The sequence below is a fragment of the Thalia democratica genome, chromosome 6, assembly GCF_965202585.1.
Source record: "Thalia democratica chromosome 6, ktThaDemo2.hap1.1, whole genome shotgun sequence".
Classification (NCBI taxonomy): Eukaryota; Metazoa; Chordata; class Thaliacea; order Salpida; family Salpidae; genus Thalia; species Thalia democratica.
In genome coordinates, this window is record NC_139170.1 from 1,947,743 (window position 1) to 1,960,783 (window position 13,041).

General features: G+C 27.0%; 1 protein-coding gene across 1 annotated transcript; it reads right to left on the minus strand.

Annotated features, from left to right (window-relative positions):
• Window positions 1-2,430: 2,430 nt before the first annotated feature.
• On the minus strand, window positions 2,431-5,176 carry LOC145837898 (dnaJ homolog subfamily B member 13-like). Its single transcript, XM_082945384.1, has 2 exons — window positions 4,481-5,176; window positions 2,431-3,076 (listed from the first exon to the last, which is right to left on the minus strand). Exons 1-2 carry the CDS (start codon window positions 5,174-5,176, stop codon window positions 2,807-2,809), a joined length of 966 nt encoding a protein of 321 aa, XP_082801510.1. The 3' UTR covers window positions 2,431-2,806.
• Window positions 5,177-13,041: the final 7,865 nt, after the last annotated feature.

A 13,041-nucleotide genomic window follows, 5' to 3' on the forward strand; every position in this document is an offset into this window, starting at 1 on the left:
CTTAAGTAAATAAGAAACATTTTGCATTATTTTATCTGGTATTAAAATCTTTATCGTATTTATGATATATTTTACTTAGCTAACAAATATACTTATTGAAGAAGAATTACTTTTTTTTAAAATAACTAACAACTCACTAATTCCAACTATGTTTATTTTGAGCTATGATAAAGTTTTAGCTATATCTAAATTATTTTCAAAATTAAAAAGCAGTCAACAAAAAACACAGCAAAGTTATTTTTAGTAATAAAACTAATTATCAAAGTATTTTTTTACTTTATAGGTAAGTATAAAAGATAAAAAGAAAATCATTGTTTTATTAATTACTATTACGAACTTCTAAACGTACTATTATTATTTTATTATCATTTAAAACTTGATTTTAATGCAAGCCCATTTTCCATGTGTTATATTTTAAAAACATTAATTGGAAACTTACATTAAGATAAGACAAAAACCTAAAATGCTTTCAATATTTTTAAAGCAAAACCCTCGATTAATTCTAAAAAATACGATGTAGGCCAGGAATATTTAAAAATTTTTACTAAAAACAATAAAAATATTAACTAAAAATAAAATTATAATTGAATGCATAATAAAACAAAACCGAATTTTATTTGCAACAAATTAAGAACATGTTGTAAACTTTGCTGTTTTGTTTTGAATAGTAATAATTTTAAGAAACAAAAACTAATATTTAGCATGATGTTATACTTAGATACAATACAAAAATCAAAATAAAAGCGTTAAAAAGTAGAAACGTGGTCATATTAATAATGTATGTATAATAAAACGTTATAATAACTTTTATCAACTAATTTAGTTTCGTTTGTAAAGTTTTGGCAACTAAGAATACTTTAAAGTGTCAAGTAAAACTATTAAAATTAGTTTAACATATTGTTTATTTAACGACAAAAACAGCGCTCAAAATAATTTGACCTGGTGCACGAAAAAACCTTTCGGTTATCGAGGAAACCTTTCAAAGTCTTGTCCAGGACTTAAAATACTTAACATTCAATCCAGAAATTACCAAACAAACGTTACAATGAGTGGCCAAAGCAATCCGAACAATAGTGACCTGGAAAAACCGAGCGCTTCAAACATAACATCCCCTAAGCCGAAACATTCTCACGTGATCAGGTTTCTCGCCGTACCAGGGTCGGGACTGGAAGACGAGTCCATCTTGGAGAGCGATCTGAAGGATTTCATGAGGAGAAAGGGATACAAAGTCCTCTCCTCGGACGAACCGATGATCTTCAGGGATAAGTTCCGGAGGTCGAGGAAGCTGCGACTTGATTGGCAGATTGCGCTGGAGGAGTTCAGAAGGGAGAAAAGATCCTCGTCATGTGAGGAGAAAAATTCGGATCAACTAGGATCAAGTGATGGGTACTGCGACGCTTTGAAGGAGCACAGGAGAAGAGCCTACGGTGAGTTGTCGCCAGGAGGAAATTTGTCACCCGAAGGAGATTTGTCGCCGGTAGAAAGAAAAGTTCTTAATCAGACGTGAAGAGGGACTCTTAATAATACAAATTAAAATTTTCTGATTCAACGTAGTTTGTAAAAATGTTTAAAATTTTTACACTTTGAAAATAAACAAATACCACGATAATTAACTTGTAGAACAGTTATATTGTATTTAGGTTTTACTTTTAAGAAATATACTAAAACTTTTTGTGCTTGAACACTAAAACAAATAGTATGTTAAAAGTTTACCAGTGTTTATTAGCCTTTATGAGCTTGATAAAACTAATCTTAATTATATATATGATATAGTACATATTACGAATGCTTCAACAAAACTAAGAATTTCTTCAACGTTTATAAAAACTGTTTTTAAATAAAATATAGCTTAAATTTTAAAACAAATAACCTTTTAACTTTTCTTCAAATGCTGGAAAGATACTTACCTTTTAAACCTAAACTACAATTAAATTTTTTAATTAGCTTAAATGACTTTACTGTAATATTAAAAATAACAATAGTTATAAGTATATTATTTTTTATTCATTAAATGCATATCGTAAATTTTTAAAATAAAAAAGCAAATGAAATAATATAAACAGTTCAGTTTAAATCAATCTAACCATGTTTGATTTAGGCGGGAGTTTATAAATAACTTTATGAATTTTGATGTAGAAAAATTTATAAAAAGATAAATTGCACAGCACTGGTTTGTTTTGTTCACAGTGATGAATTAAAAAAAAACTTTAAATTTCGTAAAACGTATTTAAAAAAGAATGAAATATAAATAAAAATGCTTCTCAAATAAGGAATTTGTTAAAATTTGGGTAATTGAATTTTAAGAAGAAGAAAATAATTTAGTAAAGAAAAAACTATTGTCGAAAATAGGAACAATAATAATCATTTTTATTCACATTAAAAGGAGTTCAAAAATAAAAGAAAAGTTCTTTTTTATTGAAAAGTGTTTATAGGTTTTTGCTATGAATAAGAATTGAATTTATCATTATTCAAACTTTGTGTATTAGGTTTAATATGTTAAGAACTAATTTAATATGTTTTAATAACTAATTTTATAGGAGTTAGAGGGTAGATTCAGGTAGAGTAGGAGTTAAAGGGTAGATTCAGGTAGAGTAGGAGTTAAAGGGTAGATTCAGGTAGAGTAGGAGTTAAAGGGTAGATTCAGGTAGAGTAGGAGTTAGAGGGTAAATTCAGGTAGAGTAGGAGTTAGAGAGTAGATTCAGGTAGAGTAGGAGTTAGAGGGTAGATTCAGGTAGAGTAGGAGTTAGAGGGTAGATTCAGGTAGATTTAGGCTTTTATCTCCGAGAAGTCTCATAACTAAGAATCTTTAAATGAGGAGTGCCTGAGTGACGAGCTGCTTCTTTTCGGGGGTGAGGTTTTTGGGGAACTCGATGAAGAACTCGATTATCATGTCCCCCTTCCTCCCCTCCTCCTCCGCCGCAAAATCCCCCAACTCTCGTTGCAGGGGCATTCCCTCGTTAGCAACCTTCTTGGTGTACTCCGGGTGGACCACGTCGTTGATGGGGATGTTCAGAAGTCTGCCATCTAGTGTCGGTACCTCGATCGAGCAGCCAATGAGCGCTTTTCCGAGGGGAACCTGTAGTTAGGTGGCGCTATTGAGGTGGAAATAAAATAAAATAACAACATTAAAAAATAAAGTTCTACTTTTATTATTTTTTTATAGTTTTCTGTATTAGCAAGGTTGGTCACTGATTTTTTACAAATTTTAAATTTCAGGGTTTCTAATTTTCTTTTAGGTTTTTAACAGTACACCTTGTTTCTTTTTATTATAAGTATAATCTGTGTAGTTCTTATGTAACCTAAAACTCATTATTTTTCATTAAAATTGTTTTAAGTACAGGTTTTTCCAATATTAAAGGTTAAATAGCCACTCTGTAACAGACTAAACAAATATATTAAAAAGATTAAATAATACTTTTTGTAAAAAAAATAGTTTACTAAATTTAAATGGGCAAAATAATAAAATTCTGGAAAGAAACTAAACTTTCAATAATTTTTTTTTTTTAATTTGAAAATATTTTCTAAAATTTAACTGCTAGTATCTACAAAAAGTAAATAACAAAGCTCTAATACATACTTTTTATCTATAAATTTGTTTAAAAAAAAGGTTTATTGTTCAAACTGTTAAAGTAGTTATTAGTATTTAGATTTTTAGAAATTAAAAGCAATAGATAATAAAATTTTAAATCTATTATAGGAAAAAGTATAAATTCAGTTATTGTATCTTTTAACAACAGTGAAACTTTAATTTATAAAACTGTTTACCACTTATTCAAGATAGTCTTCTAGCTCAATTTGCAAAAAAAAAAAACTTTTATATATTTTGATGACTAATAGATATAACATTAAGGTTGCCACTTAGTCAGAGTTATTTTTTATTGATTATGGTCAGAAAAATATCATTAAAACTCTATAAACGAATTCCAGTATTAAATATTATATCAGTTATAAAAAATAGTAATTATAATGCAACAATAAATAAAAACTGACTTATTATTCTTAATAGATTGTAAAAATCTGCTTCTTGGTTAAAATACACTTATATTGTAATTTATCCTTACAATAATTAGACTTTTTATACTCTAAAATAAGTCTTAAAGGTTTTCTTTTACATAGTATTTGTTTTAAAAACCTTAAATGTTGTAATTCTAAAGTTACAAAACTTTAAGGAAAATCTTCTTAATAACTAAATTAGTAATAATAAAAAAACCAAAGTGTTAAAAGTGAATTTAAAGTTTACAAAATCAAAAAGTATGTTTCAATTTTCAAAAAGTAAATTGTGTTGATCAGCAATTAGAAAAATAAATTGAAAAAAAAATCTAAAGTTTTGATTGTTTTATAATTTATTACCATTAAAGCTGGCAGATTGCGTTCAAAATTACTTTAAAACTTAAAAAGTTAGAAACACATGTTACTTTTTGTAATAATTGAACAATGTATTTATTTAAATGTAAATCTATTATATTTCAACTTTACTTACCTTAGCAGTAAAATAGAGATCTTCATTGACTCTCCTGAAAAGAGGATGAGGTTTATCTTTGATGACAAAAACAATGTCTGACGGGACATTGTTGGGACCTTGATCACCTTCCTTGGGAAACGTCACCCTTGTCCCAGCTTTCCAACCAGGTCTGACGGTTATGGTGAGGATCTTGTCCCTGATACTGGAAGTGTGTCCATCATCGTTCATCACCCTGCGTGATATCTTCATCTTCTTTACGCATCCGTGGTAGATCTCCTCAAGAGTGAGAAACAGGTCCCTCTCAATTGGCGGGTCTTGCTTCTTCCTGCCCTGACCGTTGAAGCCACCAAAACCCTGAGCAAACTTGCCGTTCTCATCAAAGAAGTCAGCGTAAGGGTTGTCTCCCCCAAAGAACTCATCAAAGACCTTCATTGCGTCGCCATGGAAAGTGTACCCGTGGGCAAACCCCTCCCCATCCTCGGTAGGGATGCCTCCCCTGAGTCCTTCCTCCCCAAACTGATCGTATATTGCCCTCTTGTGGGAGTCACTTAAAATGTCATAGGCTTCTGCCAAAAGTTTGAACTTGAGGTTGGCCTGTGGGGACTGGACTTTGTCAGGGTGGTTTATGAGGGCCCACTTTCTGTAGGCCTTCTTGACATCTTTGACTGTGGCACTTCTGTTTATTTGCAGTATGGCATAGTAATCAACCCCCATTATTATTTTTTAAACCAGCTGTAAGAATTTTTATAGTATAAGATGTATATTTATGAGCTCATAACCTATATAACAAAGTACTTTGTATACAGTAAGTAACTTATATGCAGCAAGTATCGTAAGTTTTACATGAACTTGTATTTAAAATTTACTTCACCAAACTATTAGGTATATAAAGTAGTTAAAATAAAAGTAAAAAATTGTTTTGCAAGATTAAACTTAAGTCTTACATGAATGTCTGAAAGTAGTTTAACTACAACAAAAATATACATTCATGCAGGAAAAAGTTACTAAAGTTTAATTTTTTGTAAGTAAAAGTAAATAGCTAAAAGCGTAAAAGTAACAAAACCATGCAAAATTATGTTGTACAAAGTAATATTAACAGGTATAAAATAATACTCAATATAAGTATATGAACTCTGTCATTAATTTTTTATTATAATTCTTAAGCTTTACAGTTTACAGATTTAAATTATATATATAAAAGGTATTGGCTGAAGTTTAAAGAAATGTAAAATTTTTGTAAAAGTACAAGCATTAATTATTTATAGGTAATTTCAAGCACCAGTTTAACAATAACAAAACAAAAAGTAACTTTTGAGTAACTTGTTGTTTTATACTGTTAGAACTATAACTTTTATTATATACTTTCAACTGTTAAACAAATTTAAGACAACTATGAATTCTAAAATTAAAAAAATAATTCATAGATTTACAACATGTTTATAAAAATATTAACACATATATTCAAAATAAAAAGTTTAATAAATGGCTTAATGCATTAATAAGTTTTAAGATATTGAAAGTTTTATAAAAATTCCCATATTCATAGTTCGTTTTTTTTAACTAAGCTTAATTAAATTACTATTAACTATATTTTTTGAATTAGTATTCCTATAAAGTTAAAAGATTTTTTTTCAAGCACAAATGTTTTATAATGAGTTGTAAACAGACTAAAAAAATTAAAGAAAGATTACTGAAAATAAGTTAAATAGTCTATTTAGTTTGCACCTTCTAAACTAAGCCAATTGAAGAAAGAAAAATTGATTCTTTATATCTCAAAAAAAAAAGAATTTTCTTCAGCTGAAAAAGTTTTCACAGATTAAGGTTAAAAAGACACTAAAATAAAATCAACTTTTAAAAAACAAAATAGGACACCTTATATCCTTTAAGTTTTGGCTTTATATACTAAAACCCACTAATTCTAAAAATTAATAAAAAGCCAAAGTAAGCTTTTAATAACTAAAAAGCAAAATAAAATAAGCCTTACTTATTTTTATTCATACAACTTTTTTCAAATCTAATTTTATAAAAAAAATATAGTTTTAAAACTACATTTACTTTAAAAAGTATATTTTATTACAATTTTTTTTCATTTTAACTATAGACATTTTATTTGTTCTGTGAAGTTTTTCTTAACATTGCAAAAAATATTATCTGTATTTTAAACAAATTACTAGGATGAGATAAAATTTTAATGAGATAGGTTTTTTTCAGTTTTATTTTGAATCTTTAAAAAAAAGCAGCTGGTAGCTTAGTTAAATACTATAAATAAGACTAAGTTGTTGAAAAGTTAATTTATCCCACCATTTACTTGTAATTAAGTAGCTATAAACTTTATTTATTCTCATATCTTGAAAGACTGAAGTTCCAATTAATAAGTATAGCTGGTTTAAGTCTTCAAAACAACAGAATAAAAGGTTTATAGGTTTTTAGAACAAGAAATTTAAAAAAATGATAACACATTTAGAACAAGCATTTATTGGTACTACCAAGGTTTCACTGCTAAGCAGCTTTTCAGGTACAATAATAAAACAATAACATAAAGAACTTTATATAGAGAGAGGAAGGTAATTAAAGGTGATTAGTGGTACTTTAAAAGTATTATTAATACTAGTAGTTTTAGGACAAACATTTAACTAAAATACAACAAAATTAAGCATTTACGACCAAATTAAAATTCAATGAGCCCTATTAAAAACGGCTTCAACCCATTAGATCAGCGGTTGGCAGGCCAAAAAAGGAACATTTTTTATGTGCTTTAAAATACAAACTTAAAGATAATTTTTTTGAACAAAAAAATTATGCAATAGATTTTCCTTTAAAGATAACATTAAATTTTTGATTTCAAGAATATTAATATATTAAACTAGTTGAAAAATATTTTTAATGCAGCCCGTGGGCCACAGTTTGCCGACCACATTAGATGTTTGTGCATTAGATGAATTTAAATGCCCCACTCAACCCAGTAAGAAAAAGTGTAGAAGAAGATACATCATATACTTTCTACCTTTTTACTGCAGCTGAGTCCAAACCAAAGTTGAAAAACAATTCCTCCACCTCATAAATAGGCACTTTCCTAAAGGTTCCAAGCTGCACAAGATATTCAACAAGAACATAGTCAAGATCACCTACAGCTGTTCTACAAACCTAAAATCAATTATCAATGCACACAAGAAAAAAGTGCTATTTGCACCAAGCCCAACAGACAAACCCTGTAACTGCAGAAACGCCACACAATGTCTATTCAACAGTCAGTGCCTACAGAAAGGAATATATAAGGCCACAGTTTTGCACAATGAATATAACTAAACAATACATAGGCTCAACTGGTGTATCTTTTAAGACCAGATAAAACCAGCACAAATCCAGCCTGAAACCTAACAAATCCACACAAACAGCGCTGTTGGCATATATAAAGAAAAACAACTTGAATCATACTAACACCTCATGGACAATCATGTATAAAATTACATGCAAAAAACCCCTTTATAAACCAGAAGGGTGTACTATTTGCATCTTGGAAAGAACTGCCATTGCAGAGTTCAACAGAGAAAGATTGTTGAATCGGTGAACAGAGCTTGCTGCCCTGTGCCCCCACTTCAGATCATACTTTTTTTAATTTAATTTAACCTTATTTTAATTATTGATAGTTTATGTTTTTTTAAATCGCCCTTCTAATTTAACTTACTTATTACTTTAAAATTTTAATTTTGATTTAGTCATAAATGCTTAATTTTGTTGTATTTTAGATAAGTTTTTGTCCTAACTTATAATACTTTTTAAAGTACCACTAATCACCCCTAATTACCTTCCTATCTCTCTATCTATAAAGTGCTTTAGATTGTTGTTTTATTATTGTACCTGAAGAGCAGCTTAGCAGTGAAACCTTGGTTGTACCAATAAATCATTATATTATTGTACCTATATTGTACCTATTATCATTTTATAATTGCTCAAGTTTGTTTGTGTACTTTATTATTATATAGCTAGAAATTTATGTAGTCTATTACAATAAGAAACAAAGATATTTATTAACTAATAAAATTATTTGATAATTCAGTAAAACATGGTTATAAAAATAAATTCATGAATAAATAAACTTGTTGTGGCTTATTATTTTAAATTGAGTTGCTACTCTTTAAAAAAATATTTGACAATCTATGAAATATAGTTTTTAAATTTAAGCTAAGTTTAAAAAACAAATAAACAGTAAATAGAGCTAAATTAATCTAGTAGACATAATAGCTGAAAATAAAACAAATTACTTGAAAACTGGTGGGTTAAAACGAAATAAAATTGATCATAGTTGTCACTATTTACCATAATGTGTAGCTGTTTTTTAAACTCATCACACAGCTTTCTTTGTTGGTAATCAAAGAGTGTATAAATAAAAAACTAAAATTTTAGTGCCAAATGGAATTTGAAAAATTTAATCTATCAATAGAAAAAGCAAACTTAAAGTGTACAAAACAAACTTTAAAATTTAGTGGTAATAACCACATAACTAAACAGTTTTTGTGACTTTTAATTTACAGTAATGTTCAATACTTACATGGGGATTTTAGCTTTAAGATTTCCCCAACCTTTGTTGTTTTTAATGTTTATATTTTAATCTTTTGTGGGTTTGCCCGATGACTTTCCAAAGATTATTATGTTTTAAGATACTCATCTTATCCACTTCTATTAATAAGGCAGGTATAATTACACATGGTTTTCTTGATAGCTTTCAAAAACTGTTTGTTGTTGATTATAAAGTCTGTTGTTTCTAACATAATTTACTTAGTTTAAAATTTTCCCAAGAAATTTGTTACCTGATATTTTTCTTTTTACCAACATACAAAACAACAATTTGATAAATAAACAATGACAAGCCAAAGTAATAGAAATAGTATTATGCTAAGAAATAGTGGCAATGTCTGATATCTTTGTTAGAAGTGAAAAACTTAACAGTTTTTAAAATACTCTTTATATTGATATTTTTAAATCTAATTTAATGAGATAAAAACACTACAATTGCAACAAATTGTTTATAAATAAAAGTTAACTTAATTAATATTAATAACCACTTTATAATAACATAATTACTCTTTTGAATTTTTAGTTGGAGCATCTGCTCCCTACTACCCCATATAAACACCCCTACTAAGAAAAAAAAATACTAAGAACGGAAAAGTATTCCTTAAGAGATATTTTTTACACTGCAAGCAACATTTCCTGGAAATTTCAGGTAGATATCTAAAAAACGTAGAATTAGATATATTTTAGTGGAAAAGATTTTTTTTTCCATTTAAGTTAGTGTCATGTAAAGAACCTAATGTATCTTCAAATTTAGCTGGCTATATCTCAAAAATTTGTATGACTATTTAAAATCTGTAAAAAGCAATTTGTAGCTTAATTAAAGCTCTACAACATAAAATGTATAAAAAATCATTTACATACCTCTTTCTCCTTAAAGCCTTAGTATGTTAAAAAACCCTATATTTTAACTTTGAAAAAGTTCTAACAATATTATCTAAAAAAATTAGCAAAAATGTGTGGCTTGATGCCATAGGGGTCCCAGTAATGACATTAAAAACTCTTTCTGAGTTGAACAAAGGACATAGCAAAATAGAAACTCATGGTCAACACAAAAAACAAAAATAAATGTTCAATACAAAAAATAAAGTTTTTTTTGTCTAATAGCATTACAGAACTTTTCAAAACTAACCTGATTGCATAAGAGGCTTTGAAAATTCTCTGAGATAGACATTAAAAGGTCCCCAAAAAATTTTTATTGTTGCATAGGGTAGAGTTTGACACTGATGTTTTTTAACACAAATAAAAAAAAATCCAGTTGTTGACACAAAGATTAAAAATCACATGAATTTCAAGGATATATATAAAAAAAAAGATTATTTCGAGATCTTATTAACACAGTAAAGTAAAAAAATACGTTATAAAAGAAAATTAATTGAAGAAAAATTGTATCAATTTTTAAATATCCAAACTTAACTTGAGTTTTAACAGTTTATCAAGAAAAAAGTGGTTTAATGGCGTATTTTCCTAATGACAGCTTTGAAAACTCTCTAAAATGAAGTAAGATTGAAAGCCATAGCTGACACAAAACAAAAGAGATGAATGCTTACTCATTTATAAGAATTTTTGAAAAATTGAACATCAACCTAAAAAAAATAATGCTTAAACTTATGTTTTAATGAATAAGTGACTGCCAAACATATAAAATTAATAACATGTAAGTTTTTATATAATTTATAAAACTAAATGAAATCAAACATTCATAAACTGCTGCATTATAACAAACACTAAGTTTATAAGGTTGCTTGTAGCAACTGTTTGTTAAGCTTTACAAGTAACAGTTTTTCAAAACCAGGTCCGCAAAGTAGTAGTCAAAGTTTTTTTTGTAACTAAATTGTAAAAAAGTAAAATGTTTTTTTAACTATTTTCGATATTTTAGAAAAAACTTTTGAAACATAGTAGTAGTTTTTCGCATTACAAAATGAGTTTTTACACTTTTTTGTATAAAATAACATAAATTGTGTATATTGCACAGCGATAATTCTTAAGTTAAGAAAGTTTTAATAATTTTTTTGATTAAATACGTTTAAAACATAAGTCCTAGACAAGACGTTAAAATGTATCCAAGTGGTGTGCGACTCGATTACCGAAAGATTTTTTCGTGCACCAGGTTCTAAAACAAAATCTTTGTGTGATTTTTTTTAGTTCAATAAACAATAATTTTTTAATTGTATTTTAACTTTGTAATGTAATATAACTTATTTTAAAACGTTTTTCCCCAGTTATTAAACTAAATAAACAGGAATTTTTAAATTCTTTTTTAATTAAAGCAAAATAATTTTACTAACCTTTGATCTAAAGCCAAACTTCAACTAGTGAAATAAAATAAACAAAAATGTAGATAACTTAAACCTGTGATTATATTTAAAAAGTTTCAATTTTGATAATGACCATTTTGTTCAAAAATTCAGCGCATTTACTAACCACTCAGTTCAATTTTAGTTGAAAAAGTTCAAGCAAAATTATCTGAAAATAATTTCTTTACAAGAGTGCAAGTTTAAGTATTAATTTTGTAGCTAGTGTTTGATATACATTAAAAATTATTATTTTCAAGACAACTAAAATGTTTAAATATTCTAACAAAATGCATTGCATTGAAAAACATTAAAAAATCCTTTTTACTAAAGAATAGAAAAAATTAAGTACTTTAACTTTAATGTTGAAGATATATACAAAATATGAATATATATATATATATCAATTCATACTATTATAAATTTTTATTAAAATAGTTTTAAATTTAACAAAGATTGGTGACACACCCAGGCTACTAAAATTATTTACATTAACTTAATATTTGAAAAAAATCTGATTATTTTTTATTGTTTGAAAGTTAATATTTTTGTTAGAAAACTATGATTTTCTGTTAAATATTATAATTTTGTTATTTTTATGAATTTTAAAACAATCAAGCAAACTTCATTTGCTTGAAACACTGCTTTGAGCTATTCTAATTTAATTTTTTTGATAAAAAAATTTAAAATTGGTATTAACTTTTTACAAGTATACTGATTTATAACTTTAAAAGTTATAAACAAATTTTATTTTGTAGAATTTAGTTTGTACATTATACAGTTAAACTAAGAGTTGTTACAAACTCAGCCTACTCAGGACAACTCACAGTATTTCAATTTTTTAAAAAACACTAGTCTGTATATTTGTTTTAAATTTCAGACTAGTTTTTTAACTTGTTTTCTAATAAATTTCGTTTATTCTAAGTAGTGTTTTGTTGTCTTAGTATTCTTTTTATCAAAGCTTAATAAATAGTAAATTGTTCAGATTTAGCTTTTACAAACTTTTTAGTCATTAAGAATGAGTTTTTATTTAAAAATCAGGGATTTTGTACTAAATTGTAGGGTTTTACTAATTAAAAACAGTAAAACTTGTAGTTTCGAACACAATTGCTTACTAAACTTATAAGGCATAATAACTAAACATTGTCATTATGACTATACACTTCATGATTACAAACTAGGTTTGAAGAAGTTAATCCAATCAAGCTCAGGGTTGCCACCCACTCAGGCTACTCAAAATAACTCAAGCTAGTTCAAAAAAAAAAATCTCAGATTTAGTGATCTCTACTCAAGCATGTTTTTTAAATTTTGAAAAACTCCGGATGATTTAGGGTTGTTTTGATTATTTCTAAATCTTAGGCTTGTATTTGAACTTATTTTTCAAATTTTATTAAGTCCTTTTTACTACTTAGTACTCTTAAATATTATAGCTTGATTAATAGCAATTTATTTTGAAATTTTGACTTGAATTCAGGGTTGCCAAAAAACCTTGAAAACACAAATTAGGTTAAAAACCTATCATATATATAAAATTTGTTTGTCATCATCAAAAATTGTCTTTATTGAAAAACACACTAAAGTAACTTAAAAACATAATTCTATGTTTTTATACAATTTAAAAATATTTCTTACCTTCAACTTAATTTTAAATTAAAAGTAGACCAAAAATGTGTACTTTTAAAAACCTGGAGGAAATTTTGAAAACCTGGTGGA